General features: G+C 41.1%; 1 protein-coding gene across 4 annotated transcripts in view; it reads left to right on the top strand.

Moving 5' to 3' along the window:
• Positions 1-19,915, top strand: part of GPATCH8 (G-patch domain containing 8) — a 120,177-nt gene extending 100,262 nt beyond the window's left edge. For all 4 annotated transcript variants that reach the window (XM_055317800.1, XM_055317805.1, XM_055317813.1 and 1 more), the window contains 2 exons: positions 10,437-10,567; positions 13,782-19,915. In XM_055317800.1, coding sequence (XP_055173775.1) covers positions 10,437-10,567; positions 13,782-17,667 — 4,017 coding nt within the window. In that variant the 3' untranslated portion in view covers positions 17,668-19,915. The remainder of the gene's footprint in view (positions 1-10,436; positions 10,568-13,781) is intronic.
• The last annotated feature ends 1,769 nt before the right edge of the window (positions 19,916-21,684 follow it).

Raw genomic sequence — 21,684 nt, forward strand, 5'->3', positions numbered from 1 at the left:
TGCCTTTTCTTTCTGCTAAAATCAGTTCAATATGAAACTCCTTTTGTGTTTTTTTGAAAAGACTGAACTCTCATTTAGTACCAAGGTCTGTTTCAACTATAATAGTAGTGGTTTTATCAGTGACTGCTCTATTCTGAATTATACAGAATGGAATCTGTTACTGCATAATTTAGTTAACTTTGTCTAAACTATTACAATTACTTTTTGACAGCATTGCTTACTTTTGGTTGATTGTTACGGTATCTGGTAATGCACATTACCATGGAACAGAAATTTTAGTTTTTCTTCATTACTCAGAAATGAAATAGGTTCTGAATTGAAGTGTTTCTGAGAAATTCCTTGGTGATGGAAGGAATGAACATTTTTAGATTTCACATGGACTCCATTCAAACTTGGAGCACTTTCCACTTGACGTTTCACTGTTTACTGGTTGCATTTTTGCCTTTTAGGATCTTTTCCTGCTTTTGATCCTCTGTTTGGTACATAGGGAGAGTGTTAGGACAATAAGCATATCAAAACCAGTTGGACCTCTGGCAAGGCACTACAGATTTGAGGAAATTCAGACTGGGTTCCCTTTTTCAGTGTTTCTTTGATACTTGGTGCAAGGGAAACATGAGAGTAAAGTTTTAAAAGACAATAAAAAATAAATAAAATTGAGAAATAATTCCAGAGCTAAAATAAAAAAGAAAAATCAACTCTTCTAAAAGAATTGAAACCTTTGACAGAGGAAAGACAAATAAATACTGTATTAATAAGAAAAAATAAATAAATAAAAGAATTGAAACCACAAGAGTACTTGGCTAGATCAGTTGGTGGAACATATGACTCTTGATCTGGAGGTTGTAAGTTTGAGCCTCACATTGGGCATCGAGTTTACATTAAAAATAATAATAATAATTTAAGAAAAGAAGGGGCTCCTGGGTGGCTCAGTCCGTTAAGCATCTGCCCTCAGTTTAGGTCATGAACCCAGGTTCCTAGGATCGAGCCCCACATTGGACTTCCTGCTCAGTGGGGAGTCTGCTTCTCCCTCTCCCCCCTGCTTATGCTGTCTCTCATTATGTGTCTCTCTCTCAAAGTGTTTAAAAAAAGAAAAAAGAAATGAAACCACTAAGATTAGATACCAGTGAAGATATTCTATACATCATCTGTATTTCATATTTTATGGAATTTCTATCCTTAGAAAACCATAAATTATGGCAAAGGTGTGAAATAGATTAGGAAAACCATAAAGTATTTATGAATCCGAAAGCTTCATAAATATTGACTTAAACAGCATAATTCACTTCTGAAGATATTATGCTAAGAGAAGCAAAGCAAGTATGAAAAGAATTTGAGCATCTTGTAGTTTTATTTAAATAACCTGTAACAGGAGATGGAAGTTTGTACTACTGTGTATGTTATTTTTCTTGGGGACTGTTCTGCTTAATATAAAAGAATTGACATCATTTGATTCATCCTCCAAAAACTGAGCATGTTTTGAGCCTTTTCACTTATTGAATCTTACATACTTGCTACCTCTGCTTTTGTTGGGAATAAACTTCTTATATCCACCTCTCATAACCTAGTTAACCTTGGAAAACTCTGTTTCTGTTTAGAAAAATTCTGCTTTTGTGAGCAGGCAAGGGTAACCCTAAACAGATCCTTTGGGAACTTTGTTGGTAAACCCTACATTTTCTTCGTAGAAATTTCTAACTGTTCTTCATCTTGGCACACATTCCCAATATGAATAAAAATGATTCTACCTTATTTATGTTCTGCAGTTTTCAGCCTGTTTTCTGCCCCTGTACATTTATACTTCTCAATTTATACTTATCACAGTGATGCACTGTGGTAAAGATTCTTGCATTAGGCTCTATGTTCTATTGTAGTCTGAAAAGGTAAAACAACCTAAGAAACAATGATAGGTCTGAGTGACGGTCCTGATCGGAGATCTCTAAACCGAGATGCTGCTGTTCCATTTGCTATAGGCCTAAGTAGTTCTTAGGAATTATGCTCCTTTATATTTTACAAAGAGGGCAGACCTTTGCCTCCAGATATGATCTGGAGGGCTAAATAGTTATATGTATCTTTTAAGATTTATTTATCTATTTGACAGAGCGAACACACTAGGGCGGGAGGGGTACAAAGAGAGGGAGAGGGAGAGGGAGACAGAAACTTAAGCAGACTCCCTGCTCAGAACCTGATGTGAGGCTCAGTCCCACAACCCTGAGATTATGACCTGAACCAAAATCAAGAGCTGGATGCCCAACCTACTGAGCCACCCAGGTGCCCCATAATATAGTTGTATTTAAAAATCATTATCCACAAAACCACAGTGGCATGCCATATCACACTTATTAGGATGGCCAGAGTTAGAAAGACACTGTAATATGCTGGAGAGGATATAAAGAAAAAAACTGGAACATGCCTGTTATTGTTAGTGGAGTTGTAAAATGATGTAGTTCCTCGGGGAAACAGTTTGGCAGTTCATCAAAATGTTAAATATAGAGTTACTAAATGACCTGTATATGCCCAAGAGAAATGAAAATATATGTCCCCACAAAAATTATTGTTCATAGTATTCAAAAAGTGGAAACAACCCATATATCTATCAGCTGATGAATAGTTAAACAAAATGTGGTGTAACTATACAATGGAATATTCTTCAGCAATAAAAAGGAATAAATTAGTGATAAATACAACATACACGAACCTCAAAAATATTATACTGAGAGTAACCACCCCACCATATTGTATGATTTTATTTATATAAAGTGTCTAGAATAAACATATCTATAGAGAAACATATATTAGGTTCCCAGGGACTGGGTAGAAAGGGATAATGGAGAGTGACTGCTAATGAGCATGGAGATTCTTTTGGGAGTGATGTTCTAAAATTAGATAGTGATGATGGTTACACAATTCTGAGAAACCCACTAAATTTTACACTTTAAATGGGTGAATTTTATGCTTTGTGAATTGTATCTCAATAAAATTTATTTTTAAAACTTCATTATCCAGCTTAAGTTTTGGTGATGGTGATTATTGTATGTACATAGTGTGTGTGTGTGTGTGTGTGTGTGTGTGTGTGTGTGTGTGTGTGAAAAATTAAAGCAGACACACCTGGTTCTGTAAAAATACACCATGTTTTAAGGCTTTTTGCTGAATTCCTGAACATATCAAGATGATTAAGTTTTCTAACATATTTATTTGATATTCACCAAATGATATTAATAGGCATTGTATTGCAAAATAATGGGGCATAAGTGGTAAGTACTGTCAGATGACTAATTAGGACTACTCTTAGCCAGCAAAAAGAATGTATACTGCTCTATTTCCGTCTGATTTTTTTTCAGATCTATAATCATCATTTTAGTTTTGTTACCAAACATTTGTTTTTCTCTGTTACTGAATAAAATTTATTGTCATCACTTACTCATAAGCATGTGCTAAAAGAAAGAGTTTACATCTAATGCCCAGTAACTTGAATTTCCTTAACCATTCAGCTACAGTCTTCCTTCCCTGAGTAGTTTAATACTGAGGCTTTCTTTGTTCTTTCTTGGTCTTTTTCTTTCCTCGCCACATGGTGTGTTGTTCTGGATGGTCTCATTCAGAAGTATCAAACATCAAGACTTGTATCCAGGTAACCTGGCCAAGTAATAGCTAGAGCATAATTTACTCCACTTTGGGAATGGAGAGGAGATTAATGTTGTGTCATGAGAAAGAGGCAGGAAACTGGGGAGAAGGAGCCATGGATTTGGGATATGCAGAATTGATGACAGGGGAAAGCGAGTGGCTGAGGTTCAGAAAAACCTGGATTGGGGAACCTGACTGTCTCAGTCAGTGGAACGTGCAACTCTTAATCTCAGGATTGTGAGTTTGAGCCCCATGTCAGGTGCAGATTTTATTTTAAAAAGGGGGAGGGATCCCTGGATGGCGCAGCAGTTTAGTGCCTGCCTTTGGCCCAGGACGCGATCCTGGAGACCTGGGATCGAGTCCCACGTCGGGCTCCCGGTGCATGGAGCCTGCTTCTCCCTCTGCCTATCTCTCTGCCTCTCTCTCTCTCTCTCTCTCTCTCTCTCTCTCTCTCTCTCTCTATCATAAATAAATTAATTAATTAATTAAAAGGGGGCGGGTGTGTGTGTGTGTGTGTGTGTGTGTGCTGCATTATACTTAACCAGAAGAAGAGATTGAGGTGCATACAGTTTCTTCGCTGTTTCCTGTCTCTGTTTATAACCAACAAATAATCCATAAAGTATTTGTATGTGTTCCTTTTCCCAGCAACTTTTAAAACTGAAACCAGTTTGATAAATGTTTATTGAGCATCTCTTTTGTGCCATAGACAACAGTGTGTGCAATGCAGGGTTAGTACAAAGGAAGAGTAAGCTTTGATCCCTGTTCTGGGAGAATGGGGTTGTTTGGTAAGTGGAGGAAACCATGGGTAATCTTTTGACCCTAAAGAGACAATCAGGTTTTCTCTTTAGAGTTGACTAAATATTAGAACATAGGATTTTTACTTATTTAAGTTTTTTTTTTAATTTTTATTTATTTATGATAGTCACACAGAGAGAGATTGGCAGAGACATAGGCAGAGGGAGAAGCAGGCTCCATGCACCGGGAGCCCGATGTGGGATTTGATCCCGGGTCTCCAGGATCGCGCCCTGGGCCAAAGGCAGGTGCTAAACCACTGCGCCACCCAGGGATCCCTAGAACATAGGATTTTTAATGGCAATAGGAAATATTCTCTATTCTCCAATGTCTGAAATTCCCTTCATCTGGAAACAGTAGCCTGTTTTTATTTGAATTGAGATATTAGATTCAAAATACTTGAGAGATTTATTCCTAGATTATACCAAATCAAATATAAAAAAATTACAGCATCAATTTTTGTTAGAAAAGAGTACCATCAAAAAAAAAAGAAAGAAAAAGAGTACCATCAAAAGATATATAAAAATATTTTATTAATTCAGACCCATTTTTTGTTATTAGAGAAAACTGTGTGCAGATATATCTTTGTCTCATTCATTCCCAGGTCAAACACAGTGCCACTCCTTGCTATTCATATCCCACATTATTGATAATATGGGCATATCTATCACCCACATTAAAAACCTGGTAAGATTTACCAGATTCTCATTTCTCTGGTTTAATTTGTTCAGAGTTGGACAGTGGAGCAGGAGTTTATGTCTGGAGTACACATTTTTGCTGCCAACACAGCGCTATTTAGGCTATGTTTTAAGAATTGACATGACATTTACATTGAAGGAGTCTTTAGCCCAAAAAGCCATGGTTATTTGGGTATTTCAAGTGCTGGATTATTTGTTAAGGTTTGTCTCCACCTGTATTGGTCTTTTCGGAAATTTAGTGGAAATGCCAGCTATCGTGATTGAGAATCAGTGAGAAATGGCCATTTTGTTCTTTCTTTCCCACAAAAGTATGTACTTTTTTGGGAAACATACTGTTGGTTTTTCAGAACAGGATCTTCAAACCCTTTCATTTTGAATGAGAATTAGTCTCCCTTTTCCTTAAATATTGTCCAGCTAAAAAGGTGTTATATGGCTTAAATTTTATTAATAAGTACTAATAGTTCAAAGAAGAAGGAACGTTATTATCAACACTTGAGAAAGCATACTTTATAATTTTCAGAGATAAGGACATGGTAGCTTTGGAGTTAGCTTAAATGATTAATTATATCCACTCAGTCTGTGTCCCCGTTTGGAATCTAACTTATTTTTAAGTATTGAATGAAATTTGCTCAGCCTTCGAAAAGTTTTTGGGTTGATAACACATCGATAATATTTAGTCTCCTTATGGGAGCTCCGTTTCTTTGACAGGCAGGTGTGTTGCTGCTCTATTCTTACCTTAGAAGCTATCTGAAGTTGTGTTCCTCTTTAGAATTTAGGAGGAAAATAAAAGTATAGGACACGTAATTTCATGTGAACATGCGATTGCTAATGACACAGGCTTTTATTTGTTTTTTGTTTTGTTTTGTTTTTTAATTTTATTTATTTATTCATAGACACAGAGAGAGAGTGGCAGAGACACAGGCAGAGGGAGAAGCAGGCTCCATGCAGGGAACCCGATGTGGGACTCGATCCCGTATTTCCAGGATCACACCCCAGGCTGCAGGCGGCGCCAAACTGCTGCGCCACCAGGGCTGCCTGAGACAGGCTTTTAGAATAAAATAGCCAACTTTAGAAAACCTGATGCTGAATTAGGGACTTTTACCTTTATAAAAATTACTTTTTATATTAGGAAATTGAGAACTTTCTGGTTAATATCTTTTTTCCTATTTGGCCTTTCTTTTTTTCTTTTTCTTTTTTTTTTAAGGTAATTTCTAGGGGCACCTAGGTGGCTAAGTCGGTTAAGCATCTGACTCTTGATTTCAGCTCAGGTCATGATCTCAGGGTTGTGAAACTGAGCCCTGTGTCAGCTCCACGCTGTGCCTGGAGTCTACTTACGTTTCTCTCTCTGTCTAATCATCATCATCATCATCTCTACATCCAACATGAAGCTCAAACTCATGACCCCAAGATCAAGAGTGGCATACTCTACCAACTGAGCCAACCAGGCACCCCTGGCCTAATTTTATCTAGAAGTAAGGGGTTAACATTTTAATCTTTTTGATTCTAAAGAATGAGACTTCTTTACTAGATGAGAATAATAGCTAGGAAAACCACACAATGTTAACCTATGTCTCTGGTAGAGATACAAAAATATTTCGTATCAGAGGCCCCTGGGTTGTTCAGTTGGCTAAGCATTCGACTCTTGGTTTCAGTTTAGCAACTCTTGATTTCAGCTCAGATCACAATCTCAGGGTTTTGAAATCAATCCCTGCCTTGGGCTCCATAATGGACAAGGTGCCAGCTTAAGATTCTCTCTCCCCCTCTACCTTTGTCCCTCCCCCTGCTTTCTCCCTCTCTAAAAAAGAAAAAATATTTCATATCAAACTTTACTACAAAAGGAAAAATCAAGGATCCAATATTTGGATTCAATATTTAAGCCAAATTATTTACCAGATGCTTTCTGTAGACTTAATACTGTTTCATGCACTGCAGGGTTGATGATAAACGTCAGCAATGTGAGCCTCACGTTGAGTGTAGAAATTACCTAAAAATTTTAGATTTAAAAAATTTTTTTTAAATTTAAAAAAGTGGGAGCTCAGGTCTGTTGGTGTAGAGTATGGGACTCTTGATTTCGGGGTTGTGAGTTCAAGCCCCCACGTTGGGTGTAGAGATTACTTAAAAAAATAAAAAATTTAAAAAGATAAGCGACAATCTCTGCCCCTAATAAAAAGGGAGAGGAATATGAACAGTTTGGACATACGAAAAACTTTATTTTGACACTTACCCTCTAGTGTCAGAATGGTCCTGTGTTTCTAATGGGGAAACTGGAGCTCAGAGAGATGAAATCACTTGCCTGGTAATTAATGAATTTGAACGCAAGTCTTTCTGACTCTGAAACGACATAAACACTGCCTTTCTGAAAGTCAGAAATAGGTATAGTCAGAGCAAAATATGATGGTTGCCAGATAAGTGCTTGACAAAGTACTAAGTTCAGAAAGAAGAAAAATTTGAGGTATGAGTAGAGACTTTTTTTTTTTAATTTTTTTAAATTTTTATTTATTTATTATAGTCACAGAGAGAGAGAGAGGCAGAGACACAGGCAGAGGGAGAAGCAGGCTCCATGCACCGGGAGCCCGACGTGGGATTCGATCCCGGGTCTCCAGGATCGCTCCCTGGGCCAAAGGCAGGCGCCAAACCGCTGCGCCACCCAGGGATCCCGAGACTTTTTTTTTTAAGACTTATTTATTTATTAAAAAAAAAAGACTAAAAAAAAAAAAAGACTTATTTATTTATTCATAGACACAGAGAGAGAGAGAGAGGCAGAGACAGGCAGAGGGAGAAGCAGGCTCCACGCAGGGAGCCCTACGCGGGACTCGATCCCGGGTCTGCAGGATCACACCCCAGGCTGCAGGCGGCGCCAAACCGCTGCACCACTGGGGCTGCCCTGAGTTTGAGACTTTGTGAGGGGAATTTAGTTTGACCTTGGGTAGGAAGGAGAAACTTGGAATTAGGAATCCATTTTTATCCTCAAAATGCCCTCTAGATCTAAGAGACCTCAAACACTTCAAGTTTGGGAGAGTTGCCAAGCCCTGTAAAGTTTGGGTTAGACTTCTGGGGTTCCAAAAAAAATAAAAATAAATTTAAAAAAATTCTGGGGTTCCCAGTTTTACATTTGTGATGCTAAGTTTGTAAAGGTGATTCAGAAATGTTTGCTACACCCTATATAGGTATACAGTTTTGCCTAGAATGGGGCTGCAACTCAGCTTTGTTTTACTGGTATCATCCCATTGTCTTCCCTCTCTACTTCGATTATGTTGTGGTAGGAATTTGAGATAGGGCATCTTCAGAATGATATGGACATGGTTTTATCCCTTCAACTTTAAGGTTGTACCATGTGGTTGTTGAATGATTAGAAAGCCTAACCTATGTCTGACTTAGCCTAGAAACTCCAGGCTTTGGTAAAATACTCATTATTAGTGTCATTTAGTTTGGGAAATAACTCCTAAAAGTAATGAAATATTTGTAAGAAGGAAAGAAGTAATGAGGCACAGGGAGATTTTGCAGGCCTCTGGGGTGGTGAGAGAGAAAATGACAGGTATGAGAAAGATATGTTGAATTTAAATTTTGGCTGGAAAACTTGGTAAATGTTTGGCATAGAAAAAAATCTAGGTTTGTCACCTGAAATAATTGTATAATAGTCCTGACAGGCTCTTTCTGCCTCATACTCCTTGAAAAGAAATTGGAATTCATATTTACTGAAAATAGTTGATTCTCCATTTTGAAGTGGTTTTTATAAAAACCTTAATTCTGGATAGCCAACTTTAGTAAAATATTTTGCCTTCTTTTGGTTACTTAAACATTCCCAAAATAAAGGTAAATGAAAATAAACTGTTTTTCGGTCACAAATGGTCTTTCCTGAAGTTCTGTTAACTATTTTTCCCGAATGCAGTTAGGTCTGTTTATCTAGGAGAGATGATTACTGTGTTGGTCTGTGTGTATGTACACATATATGTGTTGTACAGGTGCTTCCCTTCTCCTTAACCCTTTTAGAGTTGATGGCTTTGTCCCTGATTGTTCAGTATAATAGTTTGCAGATTCACTAAGAGAGCCTGTGTAGTAATGCTTGCTTTATTTTTTTTTCTCTTCCACTCTTGTTTTATTTTTACTTTTTTTTTCTTTGTGATGTGACATTTTCAGCTGATGTATTGAAAGCAAATCCTTCTAATTTGGGAGCCCAGATCACAAGAGTGAGTTTTTCTACTAGTGTCTTTAGCTGTATATCTTTTTTTGTGTGTGTCTTTCCACCCTTTTCCCCTCCCAATTCAAAAATATTCAAAACACATTTCATAAATATTAGATAAGAAAATTCCTCTGTCTGTTGAACATCATGCCCTTCCACAAAGCAATGTCCACTTTATATTGGGTCAAATTCCTTTTCCTAATGCTATTGTAAAAGCATAGGCTAATGTATGTGTTTTGTTTTGGTTTGTTTTCTATATTATCTAGTGTGTTGGAAATAATTTTAGTTCTGTCTTCATTGCAGATATGTCTGGACTTTGTCACCAGTGTGTCTTAGCACTGTTCTTTTTTGGTTGTTGTTTTGTTTTAAGGAAAATTTTATAGAGTTTCTGAGAATGAAAAGCCCATTCTTCTATCAGGATTTTAAGTAATAAATTCTTTGACTTATCTCTATTCTCCCTCCTCATCCCCTGGATGTTCCTCTCAGGGCCATGAAGGAATGAAAGAGCTATTTACTCTCTGATTTCAGCAGACTGACCAGATGCAAGTGGTCAGACTGGTGAGCTCTGAACATGCAAGCATTGGAAGACGGTTTGTTTGATAGTCACAGGAAAACTCTTCATGCTGAAAAGAAATAATAGCACCTTTTTATGGTGAAATAAAAGTGTGCTTTCTATTTGTTATTTTTTATTCAAATAACCTCCCCATGTAAGCTGTACATTGCTTTTTAAGATCTTACACCTGGGTAATTTTCTGTACTAGCCTAACCCCTTTCTGTTCTCTTTGGCTTGTGTTATTACAGTTTATCTCATGTTCTGTTTGTCTAGTTTTGCATCCTGGAGGAGCAGGTGATTAAATAGTCCCTTTTCTTTCCTCCTAGTGTTCTAAAATTTAGTTATTGCTCTTGAAATCATTTAATTTTGCCCCATAAAGCAAATGGTATGCTGTCCTAACTAGAAATACAGGTACTACAAGTGTTTTATCCAAAGTAATCAGCCATTGTGTTTTCAATTACTGTAAGAATGTAACAGTGTGTTCTATGCTAGCACTATAACCACTGATTGAGGTAAATACTCTAAAGGCCTTGTTTTCAGGACCCCTACGTTATTTTAAATCACCCACCCTCTATTCCCCTTTTTTTTGTTACCCCAGAGATTGAAAGATCTCAAGCAGAGAGAGTTTGCTCGAAATGTCTCTTCGAGATCTCGCAAAGATGAGAAGAAACAGGAAAAAGCCCTTCGGCGGCTCCATGAATTGGCAGAGCAAAGGAAACAAGCTGAATGGTGAGGATATTTTCTCTCAGAGAGTTCTATTAGATAGTTTTAATCCTTATCATTTAAGATTATAGATTTAAGATTATAACTGTAAGACCTAAATTAAGACTTAAGAATTATTATTAGTAAATCTTTCAGACTGAAAGCGTATCTGTTATTAGAGTATAATATACTGATTTATGAATGAGTGTACACTTCTGAGGCCATAGCCTGTCTGTGTGACTTTAGCTATCTAAGCTCTATGCCTTGGTGTCCTTATCTGTGAAATGGGAGATGATAATAACAGTTTACTTCTTGCAGTCATTGTGAGTAGTTTATCTTTACATCAGAAATGCCTTATAAAAGAGTGCCATAGAAGATGCTCAATAAATTATACAAATATTGTTCCCATTCTCCAACCTATTTTTTATAGAAAAGTATACATATTATAGTATTCTATTTTATAAACAGTAGGGGCAGAGATTCAAGTGTTTTAACTTCCTTTTAAGTATTATACAGTCCATTCTAATCACTGAAACCTAGGGAATTCTATCCATTTATTTCTCTGTAGGTTCCTGCCTTCTTGAATGTTCTTTTTAACCTTCCTTCATGATTCCTGATTATTATCAATTTAGGGGCTGGTATTTAGCCTTAGATGGAATTTACCCTACCTAGGGCTGAATTTCCAAGCAACTAGACTTTGGGGACCCAGTCTTTGAGCATCTGAGGATTCATGAGGTATGTGCCTCGATCAGAAAGACTTAGGCCCCCATGTTTGTTTTTAATGGCTAGCCAGGACCAAAGGACGGAACTGATTATAGTAGAAAGAGAAACTATGATTGTGGTTTTCAAAAGTTCACAGCCAACTTGGGACCTATTTCCAAGTTCCTGGACTTACTAAATTCATTTTTGTCTCAGGATCCTTTTTTTTACTTATTTACTTCTCTAGTGTTTTAGAGGAAGAAGGAAGAGCGAGAACATGTAGTATGAGTTTTGAAACAGAATTAACCAGTGAGCTCTAATGTTGAGTTAAGCTGCCTGTAAACTTTGGCAGCTTTTTATATCACAACACATTCGTCTTGGGTACATTGCAAGGGTGCCTCTTCAAAAAGTATATACCAGGTCACTTTATAATGTGAGACATATTTTAATACATATTTTTCTTCAGGTGGTTTGTACTTCTCAGTTTTACTAAGTAAACAGTTAAAAGATGACCAAGTGATCTCTTGGTTTTGACCCATCAAGTATTTCACTGTCCTAGAATTAATGCATGATCCCACAATAAGTGTTATTGAAGAAATTAACATGGCAAAGACTAAATAAAAATAAAATCCCTTTTTATTCACCTTGAGGGTCTCTTTGCTATAGGGTGGGTTTTGTGGCACAGTATAAATATCTCTTGCTATGTAAATCTTTTGGGTTCATATCTTCCATTACCGAGAATCTAGATAGCAAGGGATACCACATTATCCAAATATATTTAGTTCCTGAGTTTAAGACAGCTAGTAGCTAGGAATCAGATAACGAGGCTTCATCCAAACAGATACCTAATTCTCCTCACTTCTTGAGTTTGGCTTGAAAGGTACCTCAAGTGTATAGTCTACACACTAAAGATTTCAGACATGATGAGTTTAAAATACTGGCTTTGAGGCTCCTCCATGTTCCTGTTTTCAAAGCTCGGTAGGTGTTTGGTAGCATCATGATCATTGTATAGAATGCTCAGAAATTACCACAAAACCAAAGCAAACGCTTTGTGTAGTGCCCAAGAAATAGGTACAGGCTCTTACGTTTCTGAAACAGACATACTAACTATAGACTACCATAGAGAACCATGGTGGAGGTTTCTGACTATGTTGAACTCAGAAAATACCCACATTTTAAAAAATGAAACTTGAAAATACAGAGGAAATTAGAGGGTTTTTGGTTTTGTTTTGTTTTAGCTTGGTGAAATTCAACCTTTGTAAATAGATGTTCAGACACACATTTGATGGCATACTGATGGGTAGGATGTTTCAGTAAGAAAGAAGAACAGGGGTGCCTGACTGGCTCAGTTGGTAGAGCATGTGATTTTTTTATTTCAGGATCATGAGTTTAAGCCCTACATTGGATATAGAGGTAGATTACTTATAAATAAACAAACTTTTAAAAATGAGAAAGAGGGGCAGCCTGGGTGGCTCGGCGGTTTAAGCGCCTGCTTTCATCCCAGGGCATGATCTTGGAATCCTGGGATCGAGTCCCATGTCGGGCTCCCTACATGGGGCCTGCTTCTCCCTCTGCCTGTGTCTCTGCGCCTCTCTCTCTCTCTCTCTCTCTCTCTCTCTCTCTCTCTCTGTCTATCATGAATAAATAAATAAATAAATAAATAAATAAATAAATAAAATCTTTTTTTTTTTTAATTTCCACCTTCTTTTTTTTTTAATTTTTATTTATTTATGACAGTCAGAGAGAGAGAGAGAGAGAGAGAGAGAGAGAGAGAGAGAGGCAGAGACACAGGCAGAGGGAGAAGCAGGCTCCATGCACCGGGAGCCCGACGTGGGATTCGATCCCGGGTCTCCAGGATCGCGCCCTGGGCCAAAGGCAGGTGCTAAACCGCTGCGCCACCCAGGGATCCCAAATAAAATCTTTAAAAAAAAAAAAAAGTGAGAAAGAGGGGCAGCCTCGGTGGTGCAGCGGTTTAGCTCTGTCTTTAGCCCAGGGCCTGATCCTGAAGACCTGGGATCGAGTCCCATGTCGGGCTCCCTGCATGGAGCCTGCTTCTCCCTCTGCCTCTGCCTCTGCCTCTGCCTCTGCCTCTGCCTCTGTCTCTGCCTCTCTCTCTCTCTCTCTCTCTCTCTCTCTGTGTGTCTCTCATGAATAAATAAATAAAATCTTTTTATAGATAGATAGATAGATAGATAGATAGATAGATAGATAGATAGATAGATATGGGATGGGTCATCCATATTAGGTGGTAACAACAGAAAATTGTGTGATATGTCTTTCCTTTTAAATTTTAATCAGTTTAGGAAGAAATAGTAGTAACTGGCTGGCGCTGGAAATACAGCACACTAGTAGATTAACAGTATGAGACTTTGCCTAAACTCACAGAGCAAGTTCTCTTTTTAGTACAAGGCTAGGAAACAGCCACCACTTAGTGTCTTTGAGGCCTACTGCAATGAATGGTGGAACATAAGAGATAAGTGCTAAGTAAGAAGTATGAAATGTGCACCTAAACTTTTTTTCTTTTTCCTAAACCATCGTGTAGTGCACCTGGAAGTGGTCCCATGTTCAGACCAACCACAGTGGCTGTAGATGAAGAAGGTGGAGATGATGATAAAGATGAATCAGCTACAAACAGTGGCACAAGTGCCACTGCCACTTGTGGCCCAGGATCTGAATTCTCCACAGATAAAGGAGGCCATTTCACTGCAGTACAAATCACTAATACCACTGGACTGACACAGGCCCCTGGGTTAGCTTCCCAAGGCATCAGCTTTGGCATTAAGAATAATGTAGGGACCCCACTGCAAAAATTGGGAGTGTCATTTTCCTTTGCCAAGAAGGCTCCTGTCAAACTCGAGTCAATAGCATCAGTCTTCAAGGACCATGCAGAGGAAGGGACCTCTGAAGATGGATCAAAAGCCGATGAGAAGGGTTCTGATCAAGGACTGCAGAAGATGGGAGACTCTGATGGTAGCAGTAATCTTGATGGTAAAAAAGACGATGAAGACCCTCAGGATGGAGGGTCCCTTGCCTCAACATTATCTAAGTTAAAAAGAATGAAGCGAGAAGAAGGAGCTGGGGCTGCAGAGCCAGAGTATTACCACTACATTCCCCCAGCACACTGCAAAGTAAAACCAAATTTCCCCTTCCTACTCTTTATGAGAGCCAGTGAACAAATGGAAGGTGATAATAGTATACACCCGAAAAATGCCCTAGAGAGCAAAAAAAGCAGTTCTCCCAAGCCTAAGGGCTGTGTCAAGGTGGTAGTAAGCCAAGTCGCAGAGAAGACAGTTGATGAAGTCTCTGGGCAACAAACAGAAACCAGTGTCACAGAGCCCTCAGAGCCTGGAAGCAAAGCTGAGACAAAAAAGTCCTCAGGAGGGGATGTGAGTGAGCAGGATGTAGAGAGTGCAAGTCAGAAGGTTTCAGAGAACCAAATGTGTGAGTCTAACCCTTCTAAAGAAACTTCTCAGATCACCACAGCAGGGAAAGAAAGCCAGGAGGGACCCAAACATCCTACTGGTCCCTTCTTTCCAGTTTTGAGCAAAGATGAAAGCACTGCCCTCCAGTGGCCATCAGAACTCTTAATTTTTACTAAGGCAGAACCCTCCATTTCATACAGTTGTAACCCTTTATACTTTGACTTTAAACTTTCAAGGAACAAAGATGCCAGAGCTAAAGGGACAGAAAAACCAAAGGACATAGGCTCCTCCAAGGACCATCTCCAAGGCCTTGATGCTGGTGAGCCAAATAAAATCAAGGAAGGAGGAGAGAATATAGAACATTCCTCGGGAGGCAGAATGGATGCACCTGCTTCAGGGTCTGCCTGTAGCAATCTGAACAAGCAGGAACCCGGGGGTAGCCATGGGTCAGAGACAGAGGACACAGGGAGGAGCCTTCCTAGCAAGAAAGAACGATCTGGGAAGTCCCACCGACACAAAAAGAAAAAGAAACACAAAAAATCCAACAAACACAAACGGAAACACAAGGCTGACCCAGAAGAGAAAAGCTCTAAGACAGAGTCTGGGGAGAAGTCTAAGAAGCGCAAGAAACGAAAACGAAAGAAGAATAAGTCATCAGCTCCTGCAGATTCTGAACGGGGACCCAAACCAGAGCCCCCTGGGAGTGGTAGCCCTGCACCGCCCAGACGGCGGAGGCGAGCTCAAGATGCTTCCCAGCGGAGACCCCTCCCGGCTGAAGAAGGGAGCAGTGGCAAGAAGGATGAAGGTGGAGGTGGTGGTGATTCCCAGGATCATGGTGGCAGGAAACACAGAGGTGAGCCTCTGACTTCGTCCTGCCAGCGAAGAACTAGCACCAAACGGAGCAGCCGATCCAGCCATCGGAGTCGCCCCAGTAGTGGAGATGAGGACAGTGATGATGCTTCCTCACACCGGCTACACCAGAAATCTCCTTCCCAGTACAGTGAGGAGGAGGAAGAGGAAGAAGACTCAGGCAGTGAGCATTCCCGTAGCCACTCCCGGTCGGGCCGGCGCCATTCCTCACATCGTTCCTCCCGGCGTTCTTACTCAAGTAGCTCAGATGCTTCTTCAGATCAGAGCTGCTATAGTAGACAGCGCAGCTACTCTGATGACAGCTACAGTGACTATAGTGATCGATCTCGAAGGCACTCCAAGCGCTCCCATGACTCTGATGACTCTGACTATGCCAGCTCCAAGCACCGGTCCAAACGGCACAAATACTCCTCTTCTGATGATGACTATAGCCTCAGTTGCAGCCAGTCCCGAAGCCGCTCTCGGAGTCACACCAGGGAGCGCTCAAGGTCCCGGGGCCGCAGTCGCAGCAGCAGTTGTAGCCGCAGCCGGAGCAAACGGAGAAGCCGCAGCACCACAGCCCACAGCTGGCAGCGGAGCCGAAGCTACAGCCGTGACCGCAGCCGTAGCACCAGGAGCCCTTCCCAGAGATCGGGTTCCAGGAAGGGATCATGGGGTCATGAAAGCCCAGAGGAGAGGCGTTCTGGTCGTCGAGACTTCATCCGCTCTAAAATCTACCGCTCCCAGTCTCCCCACTATTTCCGATCAGGCCGGGGAGAAGGTCCTGGGAAGAAAGAAGATGGCAGAGGAGATGATGGTAAAGGGACAGGCCCACCCTCCCAGAACAGCAATGTTGGCACAGGAAGGGGGTCCGAAGGTGACTGCAGCCCTGAAGACAAGAATTCCGTCACTGCCAAACTGCTGCTGGAGAAGATCCAGTCAAGGAAGGTGGAGAGGAAACCCAGTGTGAGTGAGGAGGTGCTGGCCACCCCTAATAAAGCTGGGCTCAAACTCAAAGACCCCCCACAAGGTTACTTTGGCCCTAAGCTCCCCCCATCTCTTGGCAATAAGCCTGTCCTTCCACTAATAGGGAAGCTCCCAGCTACCCGAAAACCCACCACCAAGAAATGTGAAGAGTCTGGCTTAGAAAGGGGGGAAGAGCAAGAACAGTCAGAGACAGAAGAAGGGCCTCCAGGGAGTAGCGATGCCCCATTTGGACATCAGTTCCCTTCAGAGGAAACAGCTGGCCCCTTATCAGACCCACCCCCAGAAGAGCCAAAGTCTGAAGAAGCTACTGCTGATCATCCTGTGGCTCCACTAGGCACCCCAGTGCACTCTGACTGCTATCCTGGGGACCCCACCATCTCCCATAACTACCTCCCTGACCCCAGTGATGGGGACACACTAGAGTCCTTGGATAGTGGCAGTCAGCCAGGCCCTGTGGAATCCAGCTTGCTGCCTATAGCGCCAGACCTTGAGCACTTCCCCAGTTATGCACCTCCCAGTGGGGATCCTAGTATTGAGTCGGCTGATGGGGCTGAGGATGCTTCCCTGGCCCCTCTGGAGAGCCAGCCTATCACCTTCACTCCTGAGGAAATGGAGAAGTACAGTAAGCTCCAGCAAGCTGCACAGCAACACATCCAACAGCAGCTTCTGGCCAAGCAAGTAAAGGCCTTTCCAGCCTCTGCTGCCCTGGCCCCAGCCACTCCAGCCCTGCAGCCCATCCACATTCAGCAGCCAGCTACAGCCTCTGCCACCTCGATCACAACTGTTCAGCATGCCATCCTACAGCATCATGCGGCAGCAGCGGCTGCTGCAATTGGAATTCACCCCCACCCTCATCCCCAGCCACTTGCCCAAGTACATCATATTCCCCAGCCCCACTTAACCCCCATTTCCTTGTCCCACCTCACTCATTCAATCATCCCTGGCCATCCCGCCACCTTTCTCGCTAGCCATCCCATTCACATCATTCCTGCCTCAGCCATTCATCCTGGGCCCTTCACCTTCCATCCTGTCCCACATGCTGCCCTCTACCCTACCCTGCTTGCTCCACGGCCTGCTGCAGCAGCTGCCACTGCCCTCCACCTTCACCCACTACTTCATCCCATCTTCTCAGGTCAAGACCTGCAGCATCCGCCTAGCCATGGCACATGAGTTGGGGGATGGGAGCCCAGGTAGGGCCAGGGAAGGTGACCCATATATCTTCCCTCGGGGGTGTTGAGCCATTAATACCAGCAAGTACAAGCTGGGATGGGCAGTGTCTGACAGCCAAAGAATCAAGTTTTGGCTTGCAGGGGTGGTTTTAGATTTGAGGTTTGCTTTGGGTTTACTATCAGGGATTTTTTCCCCCTTCCCCCTTTCTGTTTGTCCCTCCTCCTGTGTTTCCAAGCTAGGGAACACCAGTAAGTGCTCCCCACCCCTCTGTGGCAACATCCCCAAACTCAAGTTTGGATACTCGTCTCCTCCCTCTACTTTTTATCCTCTGCTCTCCCCTTCTGTAAATTTTGAAACATTTTCTTCCTCTCTGGCCGGCGGTTTGGCCATCTGGTCCTGCGCTCTCAGTGTCTTTGACCATCCCTTGGTGACCTTATGCTATCCCGGGTGAGGTGGAAAGGGAGTCTGACCTGCAACTAGATGCTACTCAGGCTGTTATTCAATCCACTTCCCACACAAACAGCCACACATTGGCACTGTTGTCCTCATATCCCTCATCCCAGAAGAGATATCTGCATATCCCAGAAAAGAAGATGCTATCATGAATAGAAGCTATGCGGAACATAAAGTCACCTGTGTGCTTACCCAGAGAGGCTCATGTGTCTGAAGGGTGTATTTTCTTCTGTCATGTTGATGTTTCCTTCTTAATTTATAGGATTTTTTTTAATGTAAAAAATTGCACTGAACTCTATAAACGTAAATGCTGCTTTTTGTAGCTCATATAAAAAAAAGGTTCCATATTTGTAGTATACTGCAATAATATTTTTTACATCCAGCTCTTTAAGTGATCCTTGTTCTGGTGGCTTTGTGTAAATATGTTTGCCCTAGTTGAATTAAGAAACTTTAAAGGTTATAAAATGAAAACAAAAAATAAAGTACCTGTTTTCTGCTAGATGCAAAAATGACTAAGCATGTATATTTTATCAAGCTCATGTATTTTTTGAAGTTATGAACTATAAAAATGTTAAAAAGGAACATTGTTTAACATTTTTTGCTGGGACAAAATGTTTAATTTGCAGTAAGTGGTGCGCCCCGCACTGGGATTTTTGAACTAATGGGCAGCAGTCAGCTGAGGGTGTCAGAGGGATCCTCAGTTATGACATCTCCCTCGTGCTTTGCAGTTTTATACAGAGAAAGAGGTAGGCCCACAGAGGAGGGAGAGATTTGAGAGCTTTATTCTCTGGAAGCAGTGAGATTCAGAGTGGTTGTCCTGGGGGGGGAAAGGGGGAGGGTTCCTGGGTGCCTTGTTCCAGGCAGTCCGTTTGCCTTCCTAATACTTAGCCCCGCTCTGACAATTTTTTTTTTTTTTAATGTGCCTTTTGGGTTGGCTAGAAACTGAAGTAGAAGTAGACTTAAGGGTCATAGAGTTGGGACAGTTTCTTCCTCCTCTTGTTGGGAGGTGAGCACATTTACAGATACTGCAGATTCTTTTGCTTCATAGTTTCCATGCCTTCTGCCCAGCTTAGTTTAAGCAGTGAAGATTTTCTTTTTCCTTTTCTCCCATGACACCTACCAGAGGAAGCACCACCTCAATTCCTCTTCCTCCTCTTGCCTTTCACCTGGGCTCTCAGACCTAATTAACATACTGACCCATTTATGTTGCAGGTCTCATCTTTGGCATAGTTAGCATTTCCCTACCTATTCCTGTGGCTAGAATTGGTTGGGTGGTTACTGAACAGGAAGAAACAAACCATACGTACTTGGGCCAAGGCTCTGCATTCTGCCTTTCTTCTCAGATTCCCAAAAGAAAAAAAATTTGAGTGAGAAGCAAGGGCAAACAAGGCTCTTGACTGAGCCTCCTACCTGTTCAGTTCTCCTCATCTGAGTGAGAAGCATCACTTTTGATAACTAGCACTGGAAAAATGAAATCATCTGTTTGAAGTGAAGGGACCCATTTTTCTTTGCTTTCAGCCCATGTAAATATTTAAATAATACAGTATTAACATTTTTGTGCTGCTTCCCACTAGCTTGTAGATTGAGCCATACTCTGGCTGCCTCTCTACCTTCCTGGGGGCAGTTTTCTTTAAACTTTCAGAATAGTGATTTTAAAACTTAAAGGAAAAATAAAATAACCTATCCTTACTTACAAGCATTACAGATTGTATTTAACTTTATCACATATGATAGAGATATATATGCTGTAAAATTAGGGAAAGGAACTTTCTAATAAACCAATGATTTGTGGAAACTTGGCAGAGTCTGTCGTGATTGTTGCCCCATCCATTCAAGCTGGGAAGGGATGGAGTTACAGGCTACAAATAACGTGAAGTAATCAAGGAATAGATTCTTGTGAACGAGTTGCTTATGATATTTGGAATTGAGCTTCTCAAGACAGCCTGCTCAAGTATAGAGGAAAAACTGCCATAGGAGGAAACAATAATGGTTAATTTCCTTTCGGTCTTAGGTGGTATGTCTTCCTTTCCACTCTTTCCCACAAGAATTTTCTTCTAGGTCTACTTTTTTCCTCAGTTTAGATATATAATCTCTGTGTGGTAGAACCTATGGCATGGAGGTGCTTACTAAATGGGTTTAGAATTTCTGGTTTTGAAACTTTTAGGATTTGCAATGAACTTCAGGGTGATGGGAATAGGAGTCATCTGCCTGGCCTTTGCCTCCGAGATGGACATTTGTATACCCAACCAGTCTTGGATTAACCTTACCCTTTTAATACTACACTGCAATGCTTGAGAGCTACCTGGTAAAAGGAAATGTGCTAATTGTTAGAGCAGATAAAAGCCTCGGTCTCCTGTTTAAAAAAAAAAAAAAAAGTTTAGCAACAAAAGCTAATGCCTGGGTGATTCAGTGGGCTAAGCATCTGCCTTCGGCTCAGGTCATGATCCCAGGATCCTGGGATTGAGTCCTAGATCAGGCTCCACATTCAGCCTGCCACTCCCCCTTCTTGTGCGCTCCCCTTTCTGTCTCTCAAAATCTTTTTTTAAAAAAAGCTAACCATAGGTTTATAGTGATAGTTTCCTCTCTCCCTCAGTCTTTCAGGAAGGAGTAGTACAATGTTTCTTTCATGCTCTTTCATGCAGCTGTGTTCTCACCTTGAGGAAAGAGAAGCTGTTCAATTTGAACCTTATGTCGGATGCTCAGATCTGCCTCTTTTCATAAAAGAGCAAAATCCCTGCCCAGAAAGAAGGCATGTTAGAAAATGAAAGTGACATTCTAAGCAGGCAGGGTGCAGTGCAAGAGGCAGACTGGCCTGTAGACAGAGTTACAGGGACATGTGCTGGTGTCTGATCCCAGTAAGGGTTTTTTCAGCTACCTGCCCTGGCAACATGGACATACTCTCCTCTCCTACACCCTTGATGCCTACCTAAATCAGGCCTTGTCAACCATTTCCATTCTTATTTGCCAGAAATACCTTCACCTCCCCCTTACCAGCTCCTGTCTGTGCCACATTTTCCTGGCCAGCCTCACCAGGATCTAACTCCTTATCCCATTTAAGCTTATTTACCCCATGTAAGCTCTTCAGAATCTGGGTGTAATTCATTTTATATTTACTGCTTTCCAGTAACATTGTAAGTTCAGGACAGGAACTGATTTTTATACTTTTTTTTTTTTTTTTAGTCCTTTAGAGAGTTTTAGGTAGAGTTGAACACAAACATTTTGACTATTTAAATATGAGCAAAGAAAATATTAACGGAGAATTATGCAAGGATTTAACAAGGAAGCATCAAAGATGATAAAGGATTTTTATATATCTTCCACATCACCTAGCTCAGTGCTAGGCACATAGAAATTCAATAATTTTTTTTTTTTAAGATGCTATTTACTCAGAGAGCCAGAGACATAGGCAGAGGGAGAAGTGGCTTCCTATGGGGAGCCCGATGCGGGACTCGATCCCAGGGTACCCAGGATCACAACCCGAGCTGAAGGCAGACCCTCAACCACTGAGCCACCCATGCGTCCCTGAAATTCAATAATTATTGACTTCATGAAACCTGAACAAAA

This window comes from Nyctereutes procyonoides, unplaced genomic scaffold, assembly GCF_905146905.1.
Source record: "Nyctereutes procyonoides isolate TBG_1078 unplaced genomic scaffold, NYPRO_anot_genome, whole genome shotgun sequence".
NCBI lineage: Eukaryota > Metazoa > Chordata > Mammalia > Carnivora > Canidae > Nyctereutes > Nyctereutes procyonoides.